Raw genomic sequence first — 18,939 nt, 5'->3', positions numbered from 1 at the left:
TCAAGAATTTTTTTTTCTGTGCCATTTTGAGTAAAAACAGCAATTGGAGATTGTTCTACAAAAGTTAAAGCAAATTATGTGATTAATTTTAATTTCCATCTACTGCAGATTAGTGTAAGTAGATCCTTTCAAGGCAGATGTTTTCAGTATGATATTTCTGAAATACAGGATGATTAGAAGAATAATGTTTCAAGACTTTCAATGATTTTGGCTTATAGAGGCTCAGAGAGAAATTTGTGACAATGGAGATTTATAAAAAAAGATCACTAGTTCTGCTGAAATGCTTCTTTTCTGATCCTTTCCTTTTCCTTGTTCCAGCCTGATCATAGGAATTGTTTGAGACCATCTGGAGCGCCTTCATGTTTATGTTCATTTTAGAATGAATTCATTATTATTCAGGCCACTCAAGTCCTTCCTGTGAAAGTTGTTGCTGCTGCTTCTGCTAGCTGTTGGGAGATAACACTGGTAGAAAAATCGTGGTTCCTCAAAGGACCACGGGCAAATTTTGGCCAACAGAGGCAGGAGCACATCAAAATCTTCCTGTTTTGCTAGTCAAGATCTGTGATTTGTCACACAGCAAAGCTGTTCTTGCCAAGTGCTTCAGGAGCACCCCTGATGGTGAATACATTGGGGAAGAAATCTTTCTGTATTCTGCTAAGTAAAATGAGATCGATTTGGAACATAACCATTCTTACAATTAAATTAAAAATTTCAAGCGGTTTAACAATGCTCAGTACATCTTTTTTTTTCCTAATTTAAATTTCTCTTGTGAATTACGATGTGCTGAGTGGGAGGAAATAACTCTGATCACTCGTGCAAAATATGAAAGATATTTTGTGACCTAGGCTGTGAATTTGCTCTTGGGGACTTAAATTAATGAATCAGCACTGTAGATTATTTTCAGTATCTCTGTCATTTGCCACGTTACAACATCAGGATTGTAACCTCCTTGTCAGGATTTGTCACCTCCTTGTCAGGATTTACAACCTCCCATCTTTTTCTCAGAGCAGGAAGGAATGAGTGCTGTGCTCTCTTTTGCCAAGTGTCTGAAACACAGAGGTGCTGGGCTCCTGGGGTGCCTGGAAATACAAGGCAGGCAGTGGAAGCATTGCTGTGCTCTTTGCAGGGCAGCCAGGATGAGGGAAGAGATGAGAATCTTGACTCTATTTTTCAGAAGGGTTATTTATTATATTATCATATATATTATATTGAAATTGTTAAACTAAAACTATACTAAAGAATAGAGAGAAAGGAATCATCAGAAGGTTAGATAAGAATAGAATGGAATGAATAGCAAAGTTTTGTGACTCTCCAGAGAGTCTGAGCCAGCTGCATCCTTGATTGGTCATTAATGAGAAACACCTCCCATGGACCAACCAAGGCAGCACCTGTGGCATTCCTCAGCAGCAGAGAGTTATTGCTTACATTTCATTCCTGAGGCTCCTCAGCTTCTCAGGAGAAGAAAATCCTGACAGAAGGATTTTCATAAAATCCATCTGTGATACTTTGCTGGCCGGTCCTGTGTTCTAACCATTAGGATTTGAACTCTTGGAGCTTTTGGGAATGGGAGCTGTGTGCTCAGGGCTGTGTCTGTGGCTGGCTGTTGCAGATGAGCTCGGTGAAGATGCTGCGCGCGCGGCTCAACGGGATCCTGTTCCGGCTGATGTTCGAGGAGCACGTCAACAACATCAAACCCGACATCATGGCAGTGACCCTGGCCTGCGAGGAGCTCAAGAAGAGCGAGAGCTTCAGCAAGCTCCTGGAGCTGGTGCTGTTCCTGGGCAACTACATGAACTCTGGCTCCAGGAACGCTCAGTCTCTGGGCTTCAACATCAGCTTCCTCTGCAAGGTAAGCTGCGGGCAGAGCACTCAGGAGCAGCTCCTCACCCTCAGCACACAGCACAGGGGGCAAACGGGGAAATTTACTGACTGCAGCCTGTGTTTAACCATGCACAGGAGGAACACAGGCAGTCCCAGGACGAGGGAAGAGACGAGAATCTTGACTCCTTGTTTTAGAAGGCTGATTTGTTATATTATCATATATATTATATTAAAATGCTGTATTAAAACTACACTAAAAGAATAGAGAAAAAAAATCATTAGAAACCGAGACAAGAATAGAAAGGAATGAATAACAAAGGCTGTGACTGAGCAGAGAGTCTGAGCCAGCTGCATCCTTGATTGGTCATTAATCAGAAACACCTCCCATGGACCAACCAAGGCAGCACCTGTTGCATTCCACAGCAGCAGAGTTCTTGGTTACATTTCTTTCCTGAGGCTCCTCAGCTTCTCAGAAGAAAATCCTGGCAAAAGGATTTTCATAAAAATGTTATGGTAACACCTTGGGTGATGTGAAGGTGTCTTTATTTTTTGCTTCTAAGGAATGTATTTCACCCTTCCAGCTTGCCTAGGAGAATTTGGGAGCCTTTATTTTGCCTTTTATAATAACTCCTTTTATAGTTATATAGTTACATTATAACTATACTTGTAATAACTCCTTTTTTAGACCAGTGACTGTCATTTAGTGGACTTTCTGCCCATGATGAGAGATTTTTATTATATTTTTGAGTCAGCTGTCAGCAAGGTGTCTGTGTACACATTTCTATGTGCAGAATACACACACTTCATGAAGAGGAATCATAATGTGATGAATTCAGTTTTCAATACAACCAGAGTTTTGTATTGATTTTTTCTTTTTGCTTGTTTCTTGAACAATCTTAAAATTAATTGTCCATTTACTGGATCTAGTACTTACATTATGCAGTCTGGAAAAAGGAGGAGAAAAAAGGCAAGTATTGATCTGGGATAAACGTTTGGTTTTGGAAAATAAATTATTTTATTTACAGAGCTGGTCATTTAGTACACAGAGATCTGGTTTTGTTAAAACTTTTACTAAAACATGATAAAGAGAATAAAAGAAAACACAATTCCAATCTGTCTGGGCTGAGCTAGAAGGCTAATGACTGAGGAGTAATTGCAAATCCTTAAAAACAGATTATCTCTCTGGATGTTATATTGCAGTGTGTGATGTTATTGAAGATAGAAATGATCTGTAAACAACCCTTGGCAGAAGGCAGAGAACTTAATTTTATTCAAATAAGAGACATCAACATCAGAATTCCTGGGATGTTTCAAGGCTGGCAAGTGAGAGCAGCTCTCCCTGTGCCTGCACCAGAGCATTGTCAGTGCCTGAGCATGGGATGCTCTGTGAAAATAGAAACACAGCAGCAAAGGTGCTCGGGCTGAGGGAGGCTGCTGCAGTAACCCCCTCAAGTTTGCTGTGTTGGTTTAACATGTCCAGAGGCTCCAGCTGCTTTTTGACTCCCCCCAGTGCAGCAGGAGCCCCCTCAGGAGCTCCAAAATTCTGCTCTGTGGGAGTGGAACTGGAAGGAAAGAGGTTTGCTTTAGGGATGTGCAGGTCCAGCTGCTGAATTCAAGTGAGGACCAAGAGCTCAGTTTCAGTCGAGCTTCTGCAGCCTTCTGGCTGGATCAGTGTGTGTTCATCTGTTAAGTGCTGCTGTGTTGCTTTTTGTTCAAAGTGCAAATAGAACAAGACAAGCTGTTTATCCAGGCTGAGCGTTACTGATGAGGGGACATTTATTGTCCAGCAGCCCTTGTTCTGGGAAGGGGGGAGAGATTTCTAGGGTAGGAGAAGGTCTATAATCTCATAAAAATCAATAGAGAGCCTTTTTATAGCTATAATAAAGTGTCACTCCAGTGATGGTTCATACATAAATTTTTCCTTGCATTGGCTGCCAGGTTTAACCCTCACACCTGAGAGCTGCATCCAGAAGTACCTGGGAGAGCCCAGCCCCATGCTGGCAGAGGGTTCTGGTGTGATTGGCACGGGTTAAATGCTTTGCTCTGTGCAAAGGGAGAGTTTTGTTCTGGTGGTGTTTTCCTGGCTTACAGAATTAAACGTCTCACTCTGTGCCACTCTTGGTTTGAATACTTGTGCTGTGTTGTGCTCTGTGTCCCTTGGCCTTTAATCCTTCCCCAAGCCATGGATCTCCTGGTATTGACCCTCAAATTGATGCTTCAGCATTCAGCTGGAGCTGCTTTCTGTAGCCCACGCTGATCTAGCAATTTATTTCATTTATTTTTAAACTGAATGTGTTATTTCCAAATTCTGTCTCTCGGGCAAAGAAAGGCCCTAGACTCAAAACCTGTATTTTAAAGTTTGAACACCACAGTGTTAAAAATTTATCCTGAATCACAGAATGATAGACTATCCTGAGTTGGAAAGCACCCTCGAGGTTCATCAAAGTCCAGCTCCTGGTCCTGTAAGCACAACTTAATAGGCTCTTTTTGCTTTTCATCCACTTGGCTGGAGTGTGTAGAACAGCAGAAATCAGGCTAAGCCACCAGGTTCTTTACCAGCCAAGGAATGTAATATCCATTGGGCAAAATTACTGCAAGTGAAAAGCTGAATGGAAAAAGTATTGCATTTATTGCAAAAAAATTAAAATAATGAGTGTGATATTGAATATGAGTGTATATTGAATATGAGTGCATATTGAACATGAGTGTATATTGAATATGAGTACAGGTACAGACACAACCAAGCTGCCACCTGTCCAGTTCCTACCTTTCATTTCTATTTTTATATTTAAATATTATGTGCTAAACTACACTTAAACAGCACTTATCTTCTGTTTCATTAAATCACTGGGCTTAGGACTTGATTTTTAAAGTACAGATATTGATTCCAAAAATCAAGCAGAGCTATCTGCATCCATTGTGTTAAAAGTAAAGATGAAAATAGCAGAGACTTGTTTATGATTGGGCCAAAGAAATGAATTTGATCCATTTGTTCAAGTTCTAGATCAATGTTTATGTAGGTATTTATTTAGATGTTTACCTTTACTACAGCGTGCTAATGCTGGCTCTTGTTGTGGTGCTGCTCTTGGAGGCAAAACATGTTCCTGTTGTAATTTGAAAGCAAAATAATTTTGTCCATTTAGAAAAAAAAGTGCTTTATCCACTCGATGATGTCAGAGAGATCAAAGACTGCAAATCCCAGTACTGTTGTTCACAGACAAATTGAAATGCAATTTCTTTTTTCCATGCAGATGTTTAGCCAGTAAATCTACTGGTTTTTTTTCAAGTCAGAAGAACTTCTGTGTATGTAACACATTAAAGCCCTTTAACTGCATACCATTACTGAGCATTGTTTAGTCTTTAATCGCTGAATTGGTATGAATTAAATTGCTTTCTTAATTGCCTAAATACCTTATATTTTTAAAAGCCTGTTTTTCCACTGCACTCATTTATTCCTAACAGGGTAATCCTTAAAGCTGAAAGGCCTCTATTAAATTGAACATCGATGGCAAGCCTGTCATGAGGATTATAGAATTAGAACTTCAAGTGATTTAGAGAATGAGAAAACAAATAGGAGATTTTACACAAGCATTTATGTATTCTTCTTAAATAAATCCTTTATTTCATTTGTTGTGTATGTTGTAGCTTACTTCTGTGTAAGAACTGTACCAGATGAGTAAAATGCTGTTAAAACAATTCTTTCCAGATGTATTACTAATTCTCTGTCAAGTGAGGAGTGCTCCTCTCAAACTCTCACATACACCTACTCTGTCTTGCCTGTGTGAATAAATCTCTGCTCCTGCTGGATCTTCCCTCAGCTCACACATCCCTTCTTCACATCTGCACAAAAATGGGCAAACTCAGCAATTTGGCCTTAAATTTGTTCTCTCGTTCCCTAAAGTTCTTGATGTTCCTTTGTCTAGGCACGTGCACTGTGCCATGGGATGGAGCCATAAGGTTATTGGAAACATGCCTCTGGTCCTGTATTCTAACAATTAGTTCAGATTTGTATTTTTATTTTGTTAACTAAAACTCATTTCAGCAGTTGATGTACTCAGGCTAGTGGAGAACAGAGTCTTATCACTCCCAAGAATACTGATTTGTTTCAGGCCACTAAAAATGCCTCTGCGGTTGAAAGAACAGCAAAAATATACATTTACCTGTTACTTCCCATTGTGCTCAGTTTTCCTGCAGCTTTTCATAAATGCATCACATTTCCTGTAGCTGCAGCCAGGATTACCTTTGCTGGTCTGTTACTCTGTGTTCTGGTTAGGCAGGGTGCCTTTATTTTGTGTGTCTCTATAGAGTTGGTCTCCAAATCTTCAGCCTGACACAGCATGGTTTAGATTTTGCTCCAAGAAAAAATTGTGGATTTGCAACAAGGATTTACTTTAGTTAGACTGGCCACAATGCAAATTCTGACTGTTAGCATGGTGTCCAGCTAGGCAGCATTTCAGGGATTCCTGTAGAGATTTGGAATTTGTGGCATTGAAGGAATGCTGTAATTTCAGTTTTATTTAATCTCTATTAGCTATTTTTTATCTGGGGGATTCTGAACTGGCAATGCTAAAATCTCAGACCTTTACGGACTGTCTTCAGGTCTTGTTCCCATCAAAATTAATCATTATTTCTTAAAATATGTCACAGGGTAGATTCCTTCTAGTCCTAAATTATGATAAATTGAACAAATTTCATTTTTGAAAGAATCTGTTTATTTGCAGGCAACCCATGTAGGTAACTTTTTGCTAGTGAGTTGAAGTCTGCAATATTGACTTTTTTGAAACATTTAAAGAATTTTTTTTTCTTTTTTTCTCCTGTGTTCACTTTTTAGATTCGAGATACGAAATCATCAGATCAGAAAACCACCCTGTTGCATTTCCTGGCAGAAATCTGTGAGGAGAATTACAGGGACATCTTAAAATTCCCCGATGAGCTGCAGCACGTTGAGAGTGCAAGCAAAGGTAAGCAGCAGACAAAGCACCTAAGGGTGGCAGTTGTTGGCTTTGACATGAAATACTTGCAGCATTTCATTTGGGATTGTGGGATTATGTAACCTGTAAGCATTGATAATCCAGGTGGATTGTGCTTTTCTGGGATTTATTGAGCTGAGAAAAAAAAGGGAAAAACAGTAATAGAGCAACTCCTTCTGTAGTAGGCTGTGAAAATAATACCATTTATAATACAATTAAATTTTTTTAAAAAAATTATTAACAATTGTATTAACATTTTTAAATTTTATTAAAATAATAGAATTTATTTCAGTGAGGTGCTTGAAAAGCCACAGCTCAGGAGCTGTGCCAGCAGTGCAGGGATGGTGTGGAGTGTCCCATCAAACCTCTGAAGAGTGAGCTCTGAGTGTGCAAGGAGCCTTCACACCCAGAGCTCCTCACTTCCACACCTGAGAGAGAATAACAAATGAATAGCTATGCTATTTATGCAAATAAATAAATATATTTGTATATGAAATACTATGAAGTACATAAATACAAAATATGATATATATAAAATAGACATACTATAAAATATATATAATAAACATGCATATTTATTATTCATGCAAATAAATAGCATGCTCTGGAGAAATCCCAGGCTGTGTATGAATAGATCCCGTTGAGCTGTGCTGCACAGGCCACAATTAATGATTATTTTTGGTCAGTCAGCTGGCCAGGCTGGGGGTGTGGTAGCTGATTTCACCTGTTGGCCACGTTCTCATGTGGCACAGGCTGTGCTGCTTGGCTGCCATGTTCTGAATTTTCTTCTGAGGCAGAAGTAGGTTGTAGATGAAGATAACACAAACTTTTAATTGGTCCATTCCATCAGAAGATAAATAGAATATATAAATATATATAAATATAAATACCTGGGCGAGCACAAGAATGTGAAGCAAAATGGAGGTGAGAAGAAGTTGGATGCACATTTCCACCAGCCACGTCCAGGTTTTCTCCTGGACATTTTTGTCTCCTGTTCTCCAGTGTTATCAGTCAGTGTCTCTCTTCAGTGCAGTGATTAGCTGTTAGATGCTTTATTAATTAGGCCATCACTTGCTCTCAGGCTGTGTTCTGTCTGCTGAGAGCAGAGCTCCTGTCTCCCCGAGGACCTGGGGACAGTTCATCCATCAGCCCAGCTCTGCCATGCTTCCACCTCACACTGCTTCACACTTTTATGTGTTTGTCTTTCTCATACTTCTTTTTGCTGCTTCTCAAGCTCTGCATGCACCTTTCTGTGTTTTTTTTCCTCATACAACCTGTGTTTTGTTTGTGTTGGTTAAACGTGTGCCTGCCTCACCTTGCTGCAGGATGGTTCATTGGCCTGAGTGCCAAAAAGTGGCAGATTTGGGATTACTGGGGCCAGGAGCTGGGCTCAGAGATCCCTGTGAGCCCTTTCCAGCTCAGGATCTTCTGTGATTCTGTGGACTAACATATTAATTAAGTTATTTATGCAAGTAGCAGTTTGGCATCTTATCTAAATTCCAAAAATGTTTTCTCCCACTTGATAATTCTTTTCTCGAGGTGACTTTTCATCTTTTTCTTCCTTTCTTTGTAAAGTCTTCTGGTTTACCAGGCACTTTTTGATGATCTTTTATGAATTTTCTTCTGTGGGTGACACTTGACCTGGCAGCTTTGAGATTTTTATAGTTTGATTCAAAGCCTCTGATGTTCTGTAAGTTGACTTGAGGAATTAAACTGGAAGAGTCAGTAAAGTTTAGTTAAGCTGTAGCATCCTAAACAGAGAAAGCATATTAATGGGAGCAAAGCCTCTCATAATTCTGATGCTTAGAATACATGTGAAAAAGATTTTACTGCAGTTAAATTTGTTTCATTCTCTAAGATAAAAGCTGCACTTCGTATAAACAGCACTGCCTTCTAGCAGAGCATAAATTGCTGTTCATTTTTAATGACCAAAACTTCTCTCTCAGCCCTTCTTTGCTTTCTGGAGCAAGGCAGATTTTTGGCAGAATAAATGGGGTTTGTGCAAGTTGCTTCAGCTGCTCCCCATGGTGCTTCTGGGGGCTGGTTAATGTCATGTTCATCTGCTCTGTGGTGCTGTTCCTGTGCAGGAATTTGAAGTGCTTTGCATGGAGGAGATTTGCACTTCCTATTTATTGTTTGGTGTTTCAGAAACCAGTGGTTTTGGGGACGGACAGTCGGGTTTGTTTTTCCTGTGGGAAGCCTCTTTTGGAATAAATTGGCTGGATATGAGGATGCTGGCATCAGTTATTCATAAAATAGGAAGAAATCTACCAGCAAATATTATCTCTGCATGCATTTTAAATAAGGAAATATGGGCTAGGCAGGTGAGTGTCATGGCTTGAGATGGATGCTGGTATTTTTAGTCGAGGCAGCCTCGTGGTCTGGACTGTGCAGAACCTTCCAAATGCTGCACTTGGCATCTGCAGCTTCTTTTCAGTCTTGGCTGCATAGTCTCACTTCCGTGTAAAGGAAAAAAAAATCCTGTTCAGCTTCATTTTCATACAAGAATAAAGAACCAGCATCTGAACAACAGCTGATTTTTTTTATTTTTACTTTTTAACAAAGAGCAGATAAAGCATAAAACTGGATTTTAATATGAAAAGGTCAATGGGATTAGATGAACTCCCCATGCATGTACTAAAATCTTCAATAATCTGATATTAGGTATAATGAAATAGTTGATCTTTTTAAAGATGGAAGATCAACCTGCAGCTTTATGAAAAGTAAAAATAAATTAGGAAACAGTTTTATTCTGGAAAATACAAGCAAAGGTCAAAGTGATTAACTATCAAGAGATCATTGGAAAAGCATTTCTTTTTCCTGGAAGCAGACTGTGAAAGGAAAACCAATCCAAGCTCACAAGGCTGTGATGCAGTGCTTTGTTTGATGTCAGTGATTTTCTTTTTCCCCTCCTTTCTTGTTTTCCCCCCTTTCTTTATTCCCCCTTTTCTTTTCCCTCCCTTTCTTTTTCCCCCCTTTTCTTTTTCCCCCCCTTTCTTTTCCCCCCCTTTCTTTTCCCCCCCTTTCTTTTCCCCCCTTTTCTTTTTTCCCCCTTTTCTTTTTCCCCCTTCCCCCCCCCTTCTTTTCCCCCCCTTTCTTTTTTCCCCTCCTTTATTTCCCCTCCCTTTCTTCCCCCCCCTTTCTTTTCCAACCTCCCCCTTTTTTTTTCCCCTTTCTTTTTTCCCCCCTTTCTCCTGTCCTGCTGGCACATTCACTTCACTTGTTACCCTCTTGCTGCTTTCCATGGTATTTGCTCTTATCACTTGATAACCTCAGCTTTTTATTAAAGACCTGAAAAATTCCCACCCCCTTCTGGGCTTCAGTCAAATTTCCAAACAAAAGCAAGAGGTACCTTGCAATCAGGTATTTCTGGACAGCCACGTGGTTAAAAGTGTACTTTGGAATCGCTCAGAAAATAAATGTATTTTTAAAGCTAAGGCTCACCTGACTGCCAAGCCTCTCAGAAATCATAAAAGTGCAATAGGTAACACACGAAGTGAGGATGATTAAAATAAGTTAGCTGTGTGTTTTATAACAGCAACTTAATTTTAGATGTTAGGAGGAGCAGTTTTACATCCCAGTTTGTGACACAACCAGTGTGCCTGTAAATAATAAAACAAAAATAAGCCATAGCTGTGTCTTGATCTGTTGGATATCACGTTCCTGATGTAGCTGGTCCTGCTTGGTCTGCCAGCAGTGCCACAGCAAATTGAGATTAACTGGCAAAGGGGGATATCTATAACATAAATATCTGTATTTTTTAATAATGAGGGGTTTTTTGAGCACTTAACAGACTGAGTTCTGTGCCTGATATCAAGGTGTGCCACTTGATAGTTCTTTTAAAGTGCTGTTGAAAGTAAAATCAAGAGAAAGCTGCCTTGTGGGGGTGAATTAGGTCTGTGCAGTGGCCTGAAAAATACCAATATCACCAGCACTGATTTGTCACTCACTTGGACATTGGAGTTTATTTCATTAATTTGCAGGCATATGGTTCTGAGGGTGGAGACATCTCTCTAGAAAGGCCATTAGCAACTGAAACACTGGGGAATGCAAATATGAGTGTATTTTTTTATTACAAATACTGTAATAAAATATTAATTTTGAGATTTTATACAGGTACTTCACTGTGATTTAATGGCATCATTTTGGAATGGGGGAAATATTTTAAAACATCCTGTGCCACTGTCACTTTGAAGTACAGCAATTTAAAACATGCTCATAAGCAGCAGCCGTTTTTCTGTCAGACAAAAGTTTTATAGTTTGTTGCAGCAGAAAAAACCTGGGTTTTAGCAAAGGGATCTGCAGCATTTCCACCTTGCACACTTTAAACTGCTGAAGCAGATTTTGCTCAATCTGGCACGAGTGCTGGAAAGCAGAAACCTCACAGGTGCTTCTGGTGTTGAAGTTCTGAGCAGCAGTTTCTCTGAGGATCCTTTTGGAGCCTTGCTAAGATTCTGGATTGCCTCACACTCTGCAGAATGCCTCCGTGAGTTCTCCCAGTCTGGGAAGGCTTTGAGGATTTTTTTTTAGTTGCTGTCTGTGTGTAATAAATGCTGTAGAGAGCTGTGGTTGTTCTGTGTTCTGGAGCTACATTTTGAAGTTGTATTTTGGAATCTCCATTGAGCAGCTTTCTGTATGGCTTGCATTTTAGGGCTCTGCTCCTCTCCCTGAAGTGTGAGTATCAAGGGCAAAATGAAAGAACAGTCCAAATGACTCTCATGGGCTGTTGCTTATTAAAGAAATTAAAGCATTTAAGAATTTCTGGCTGTAGTTAAACCAATTCAGAAGTGAAGATTGCTTTAAATGTCTTAAGTTGTGTAATCCATTTAGAATTCCTTAATACAAGCCTCCAGAGAGAGGCAAAAGCTACAAAATGGCACTTTGTTCTTTCTTCTCCTGCTGCTCTGTGGTGGAATTTGCACTTTGGTGCCTGTGAGGAAGGTTCTGGCCCCTCTGGAAGTGGCTCAGCAGCCAGGAAGGGCAGAATTCAGCTGGATGAAGCTGCCCAAAATCTCTGTGAGTTTTTCTGTCAGCAGCAGGTTGTGTGACAGCAGCTCTGCTCCTTCTCTGTGCCTTCCTTACTTTGTGGAAGGCAAAGTTCCACGCTTCCTTACATTTTTTTTTTTCCTCCTCAGCTTCATTTGCAATTTGTCTTACACCCCTGCCAGCAGTTCTGCTTCAGCATGCTCATTTAATACAGACTGATTTTGTAATTATAAGCTCTCTTTTAAAAATAAACTCAACTTCTGAGACCTTGAAAGACATTTGTAATTAAGTCAACATCAGGGTAGGGTGAGTTTCTGGAGTGCTCTGGAGGTGATATCCCACTCTGCCAGGAGAACACTGCTGATTGCAGAGCTCCTGTCACCCAGCAGCTCCAGTGCTCCTGGCTGTTCTTCTACAATTGGGACACCTGTTTTCTAAAGGATTTGTAGTTGTGAAAAGTCAGTTCAACTGCAGAGCTTATGTTCTGTGGCATTGTTTGTTGTTTGGTTAGTGAGGTAAATGTGGAAGGTTGGGGGAAAGGCTCTCCTGACAAGGGACAGCAGAAGGGTGGCACACACAGAGTGCCTGGCACTGAATCTCTCATCAAACTCCAAACCAGGAGTTATTGGCCTTGTTACAAAGGGTTTTAACATCAACATTGAGTTCAGCTCTTCTGCAGGTGGGCAGGACAGTGACAGAAATGCACAGCTGCTGTGACTCTGTTTGGCCAGGGCAATGAAGTTCCTGTAGCAGCCTGGAAAGGGGGAGCCCAGCCTGGAAAAGGGGAGCTAGGCCTGGAAAGGGGGAGCTAGGCCTGGAAAGGGGGAGCAGAGCCTGGAAAGGGGGAGCAGAGCCTGGAAAAGGGGGAGCCCAGCCTGGAAAAGGGGGAGCCCGGCCTGGAAAAGGGGGAGCCCGGCCTGGAAAAGGGGGAGCCTGGCCTGGAAAGGGGGGAGCAGAGTCTGGAAATGGGGAGCAGAGTCTGGAAAGGGGGAGCCCGGCCTGGAAAGGGGGGAGCCCGGCCTGGAAAGGGGGAGCAGAGCCTGGAAAGGGGGGAGCAGAGCCTGGAAAAGGGGAGCAGAGCCTGGAAAGGGGGGAGCAGAGCCTGGAAAGGGGGAGCCCAGCCTGGAAAGGGGGAGCCCAGCCTGGAAAGGGAGAGCCCAGCCTGAAAAAGGGGGAGCAGAGCCTGGAAAGGGAGAGCCCAGCCTGGAAAGGGGGAGCCCAGCCTGGAAAAGGGGAGCACTGCTGTGTCCCTGCCCTCTGCCCCTTCCCCTGCAGGGCTGGGAGCAGGCAGAGCCTCTGCTGGCCAAGGAATCCTCAGTGTGCAAATCCAAAGAGCCAATGCACATCCATGAGTGAAATCTGTCTGTTAAAAATTCTGCTTTGAAGCTTTCTCGGACCAAATCCCAGTGCAGTAACAGGATTCAAACAAAACATTGCCATTTGGGCAGAGCTGCTCCTACTCCTAAAGCTGCAAACGTGCAGGGAAGATTCTCTCAGGGGGAAAGTTCTGCATGGTGGGTTGGTTGTTAAGCCCCAGGACTTTGTGTCAGAAAGCTTTCCCAGTTTTTGGAGGAGGAGGATGGTGACTCCTCCGGCTGGGTAAGGTGGGAGCTGTTCTTCCCCTTTGACCCTGAGGTGTTTAATCATTTATTGTCCAACAAACACAAACTTGCTTGGTATGAATTGAGTAATCAATGCTTGTAATTCCTGCAGATTATGTACTTGCTCACCCATTTCCCTCCAAAGTGCCTCTCATTCCTTTGTGAAAGACTCTTTCCATCTGCCCTGGGGCCATAAGAAATAAATAGTCATTAGTATGCTTACAGTGTAGTTATGGTGCAAATACTGTCTAGACTTAAAAATCCACGAGTTAATTTGCTTGGTACAGAGCTGCTTTTGCTTACTGAAGTAATTGATGTTGTTGGCTTCCACTCCAGAGTGTTTTCCAGCTGTGGACATGGCCATCCCAGTTCTGCATCATGATCAGAGACCATTTAAGTTTCTCATGCAAGAGACACTGCACCTAATCAAAATGTATCATTTCACCTCTTGTTGTGGGGAGGACTCTCAGGCTGATGCAATCTTATTTTAGAAGGGATTAGTCTGACCTTTGGTCCTGTTGCTGTATTAATGTAAATACAAAATGCTTAGCTTGGCTACAGGGCCCAGCTAGTGCTCACCATCAGCATGAGATTAACTGCTGGGAGCATTTTCTGGGTCTAAACTGCTCCAGCAGACACTCACTAAGCCTTCCTTAGCGTGCAGACTGTGCAATGCTTTCTCCAAAATAAGTGGATAGGATTGGGTTGAGGGGTTTTTTCAGAGGAACAATTAATATCAGGAAAATAATAAGGTGAAGGAAACTATTACCTCCCATGTCAGAATAATATTGTGCCATCTCTGCAGTGGCTGTGATTTTCTTCTATAATTAAATAATAATATACAAAATAATCTTTTAATCAGTCCAGGATTTAATGATGCATGGTTGAGCTGCATTCAGTATTTGTGCAGAGACAATACTGATGGATCCAAGTGCTTGGCTTGCTGTGCCCCTGGCAGGAATCATCAGGACAAAGCGTTATCACACATCCCTTCACCTTGCTCATGTTAGCTCTGTATGTTACAGTGATTCTGCAGTGAGTAACACAAGTTTAACTTCTGTTATTGGTTTTTTTCCTTTGTCTCATAAATCCTTTTATCACCAGGGTTTGAGGTCCACACATTCAAGGTGCTGCATTTCTTTCCACCTCTGAGCTGCAGGTGCTCTCTGCCAGCCAGTCTTTTCTTGGGGCTGAACTGAGAGCCAAACTGACACAATTTTGCACAGACTGAGAACTTCTGCTGCTTTTTTCCTCTCTTTGGCCTTGAGGATTGGTCCGTGTATAGGTTTTGGGGTTTATGTGGGTTTTTTGACAGGCTGTTTGGGGAGAACACTGCAGTTCCTCCAGGCTGTTTCCCCTCCGTCTGCACGTGTTCACAGAGACTTTAAAAATCCCATCCCTGCTTTTGACTTCCTTCTGAACCTGCTGTCCAAGAATCCACATCATTCCTTCCTGAACTCATTTATCCTCTGTCTTCACTGTTCCCTGTGTCAGCAAGTTAGTCTGACTTTGGAATTCTCCAGCTTTCCCATTTCTTGGATGCTGCCTTTCCACCATGGCTGGGAGTCCTCGCTGTCCTGGGAGGGTGGCAGAGGTGATTCTGTGCTGCTGCTGAATTGTTTTCATTTGGAAATGTGGCCAACCTTTTATCCTTGCTAATCCAAGGGGATAAATGGCCAGGCATCCTTTAGGTTGCTTCCCTTTTTTTGGGGTCTGCTCACCCCTGGGCATTTTTTCTGGTGACTTTTGCTGCTGGGTTTTTTTCCTTCATGTTTTTCCTCATTTTCTGTACTTGCCTCATGTTCCTACTTTGACATCAGTTATTTATGTATTGGATTTAGTTGGTGGGTCTCTCTTGCTGCAGCATTAAGTGGAATCCTACTGGAATGGCTGCTCCAGAGAGGCTTTGTCAGTAAGAGCCCTTGCTGCTGAAGGCCAAGTGCTGCCTTTTCATGTCCATTTCTGAGACCAGTTCTATTAAATGCCTAATCTTCCTGTGGAGTGATGGGCAAATGGAAGGTGAACAAGGAGGAGTGCAGGGGACAGGCTGTTCAGGGTGTGCAGGTTGAAATGGTTTCAAGGAAATGGCTTTGTGCTGCAAGTAGAATTTATGCTTTCATAAATTAAAACCTTGCAAGAGTTTGAAGAAATTTACATGAATTTCCCTGAAAGTAGAAGGCATTCATGTTGATTCCTTTGCACATTACTGAAGTAGTAAATCTCTAATAAAAGGGTTTATGGGAGGAAATGCAGATATTTTATTATACTCTATATATATATATGTTCCCTGTTCTGTCATCTTTTGGAATTTGTCTTGCAGAACAACAACTGCATAAATTATTTGAACAGAAACTTGTACATTTGCCTGAGCATAGGGGGAGGGGGGAAAAAGTGAACAGAATTGCATATTCTAGAACTTTTTTTTTTGTTAATTGAGTGTGAGTAGAGAAGTTAATTATGGGAAGCACAGCTTTAGGACGCAGCCTCCTTGCTTGGGTGGAGTTGCTCCCTGCTTTCAAAGCCAGGATGTTCCTGATCTGGGGCTTTCTGAACTTAGTTTTATAGAAGTGAAGACACTTTCCATCCATCTTAATCACAAAGTTCAACAGTTATTTGTCATTGCTTGCTGAATTTCTTGGCACTTTTGAATTCCAGACAAAAATAAACTTTTACTCTTGCTGCGTGGTCGTGCATTTAAATATTTTCGTGTTGCTGCAAACAGTTCAACTCCGTGTTATGTTGCCTGTTTACTCCCCAGCTGCTCTTCTTTCTGTGAGCAGAATGACCATTTGCATCCTGCTCATTTGTTTTCCAGTTCCAGCGTTTTCCTTCGGTGCTGTTTGTACCCCTCTGCAGCTCCACAACAGCCCATAAAAATATTACAGTAATTCAAGTTCTTCAGCTCAAGCAAAAATGGGTGCTTTGATCATAATATCAAACGATTAAACTAATGCAAGCAGAACCTAAAAGCTTTGATAATTTGTGTTATTCAGAGTGTTTTAGTGGTTGATTTCAAGGTTAACTCTCAAATGTGAATTTAAAAGCTACAAGGATTCTGTGGTCAATATAGATTCCCACCCCAGTTGAATTAAGCTTGAAAAACTTCCACTATAATTCTAGGATTACATGATTAGTAGTTCCTTTGGTACCCAGTATAAAATGGATGAAATTGAAAATAAAATCAAGATAATGGCTGCTATAAAGACAGCTCTATTGGTGCCATATGTATTTGAACGCGCTCGTGAAATCAGTGTTACAGCTGATGTGAGTCCTTACTTGCAAAGAACAGAAAATTGATTTTCCTCTGGGAACAGCTCCCTTATTTACCAGATTTTTATTTCCCATGTGCTGTCTTTCAGGCCATCGTGACTCAATTTCCTTCTGCTCTTTATCTCATCTAGTCACGGCATCTTTTTTTTTTTTTTTTTTTTTAATAGCAAGAAAATAGAAAAAATAAATGCTTCTTTAGAAAATGCTTAGTGGAACTTTTGGGCAAACTGTTTTCCAGCAAAAGATAATAAGAACTCCTTAAAAAAAAGGAGTAATTGGATTTTCTTGGCTGCAAAGGGGGCTTGGGATTCTCTGCTTTTCCTTAAGAGCACTGAGCTGAGAGCTGTGCAAGAGGAGACCAAGAATGGGAGAGAGCCTTGGGTTGCAAAGGCAGCTTTGTCTGTAATATCACAGAATTTCTAGGTTGGAAGAGACCTTTAAGATCATCGAGTCCAACCCCTGTTCCAACACCTCAACTAGATCATGGCACCCAGTGCCACATCCAGGCTGTTTTTAAACACATCCAGGGATGGTGACTCCACCACCTCCCTGGGCAGATGATTCCAGTGTTTGACCACTCCTTCTGTGAAAAACTTCCTCCTCAATTCCAGCCTGGATCTCCCTTGGCACAGCTTGAGACTGTGTCCTCTTGTTCTGTCAGTGCTGCCCGGAGAAAGAGACCGACCCCAGCTCAGCACAGCCACCCTTCAGGAGCTGCAGAGAGTGACAAGGTCACCTCTGAGTCTCCTTTTCTCCAGGCTGAACACCCCCAGCTCCCTCAGCCGTTCTTCACACGGCTTGTGTTCCAAGCCCCTCTCCAGCCTCCTCCTCCTTGTGTGGAGAGCAAGTGCTTGGCCAGTTGTTCTTTGGGATGAACGCCAGCCTGGCCCATGGGTTATGCCATGAAAGTCAACATTTCCAGCTCAGATTGTTCAATTCTCCCCCCGGACCAGGAATTCCTCTGCCGAGGCTCTGTCTTTTTGCATCCGGGTCTGGAGTTTCTTTGTGATGTGGCATTGCTTCACCTCCACGATGCTGCTGTCATTTTTTGCTCACAGGATGCATCAATCAGGGGCTGTTTAATCCAAATTGGCATCACAGTGCTTTCCATTAGAATAGCTTGTCGCACAGCAAGCAGCAGCTCTTTACAGTCCCCTCTTATTTTTTTTTAAATTAGTGTGCTGTACTCTGAGTCCTTTCCTTCCTTTTGATTATCAGCAGCTTTCATTATTCAGACCTACCTTTGCTATTAACACAGCTCTGGGCTCCAGAAATCAGTGTGACTTCAATATAAGAAAAAATATTTAATTTTTTTCCCCTCATGTCTATTCTTTAAATCATTCCTGTAACAGAAATGTGCCTTAATAAGATCATTCATTTAACCAAGTACATGCATTAAGAAGATGAAATCTCTTTGAACTCCAGTTAGTTTTTAATCTTTGAATTAGATTTAAAAGAATATTAGAAATAATAATATTAGAAATATTGGAATTTTTACCATAAATTTAAATAGAAATGGAATCATTTGAACTAATGGTAGAATTAAGTGGTGACATTTCAGTGTTAAATATGATGATCTGGTATATTACAGTAGATATTTTCAATTTATTTTTATGAAGGGAAGGATTTTTTATGAGCTGTAATTCAGAAAAATATGAATCTACTTAATGGAATCATTCTCTTGCAGACTATTTATACTGCCATTGTTTTTTCCTCTTCTGATAGCCTTTCTGCAATCGCTTCATAAACTCTTTTTTCCCCTTAGTTTCAGCCCAGACTCTGAAGAGCAACCTGGATTCCATGAACCAGCAGATCCAGCGCCTGGAGAAGGACATTGAGAACTTCCCAAAAACCCAGGACGAGCACGATAAGTTTGTAGAGAAGATGAGCATATCCTTTTGGCACGTGCCCACTGGTGGTCTGAGCAGTCTGATCCTCTGCTTGGGTGTTTGCAGCTCTTCAAAATTGGTTTTAAGTCTCTTTTCATGCATTTCTTCTAGAGCAGAGAAAAAGCAGCAGTGGATGTGGTGAACGTAAGCAAACAGGGAACTGAAAGTATCAATAATCAGATTTTCCAGGGGTGCCCAGACAGCTTTCCTGAAGGAAGTAGTTTCACTGAGCAGCCATAAACTCAGTATGGGGATTTTTTTTCTGTCTGAAAATAATTATTAATTCAATTTTACAAAAATACCAGCAGTGAAGTTGATCTATTTATTATTTTAGCTCCAGATGTGGTGTTTTTTGACAGGCAGAGTATTAATTTTGCTAATGGTTTTAAGTTATATTTTTTA

At 41.3% G+C, this 18,939-nt stretch overlaps 1 protein-coding gene across 5 annotated transcripts in view; it reads left to right on the top strand.

Annotated features, from left to right (window-relative positions):
- DIAPH2 (diaphanous related formin 2) overlaps window positions 1-18,939 on the top strand; it is a 174,449-nt gene that overhangs the window by 67,451 nt on the left and 88,059 nt on the right. For all 5 annotated transcript variants that reach the window (XM_038122767.1, XM_038122765.1, XM_038122764.1 and 2 more), the window contains 3 exons: window positions 1,610-1,849; window positions 6,653-6,782; window positions 18,414-18,538. In XM_038122767.1, coding sequence (XP_037978695.1) covers window positions 1,610-1,849; window positions 6,653-6,782; window positions 18,414-18,538 — 495 coding nt within the window. The remainder of the gene's footprint in view (window positions 1-1,609; window positions 1,850-6,652; window positions 6,783-18,413; window positions 18,539-18,939) is intronic.

This window comes from Motacilla alba, chromosome 4A (genome assembly GCF_015832195.1).
Source record: "Motacilla alba alba isolate MOTALB_02 chromosome 4A, Motacilla_alba_V1.0_pri, whole genome shotgun sequence".
Lineage (NCBI taxonomy): Eukaryota > Metazoa > Chordata > Aves > Passeriformes > Motacillidae > Motacilla > Motacilla alba.
Note: the sequence above shows the minus strand (reverse complement) of the source record. Positions and strands in the feature narration are given on the sequence as shown.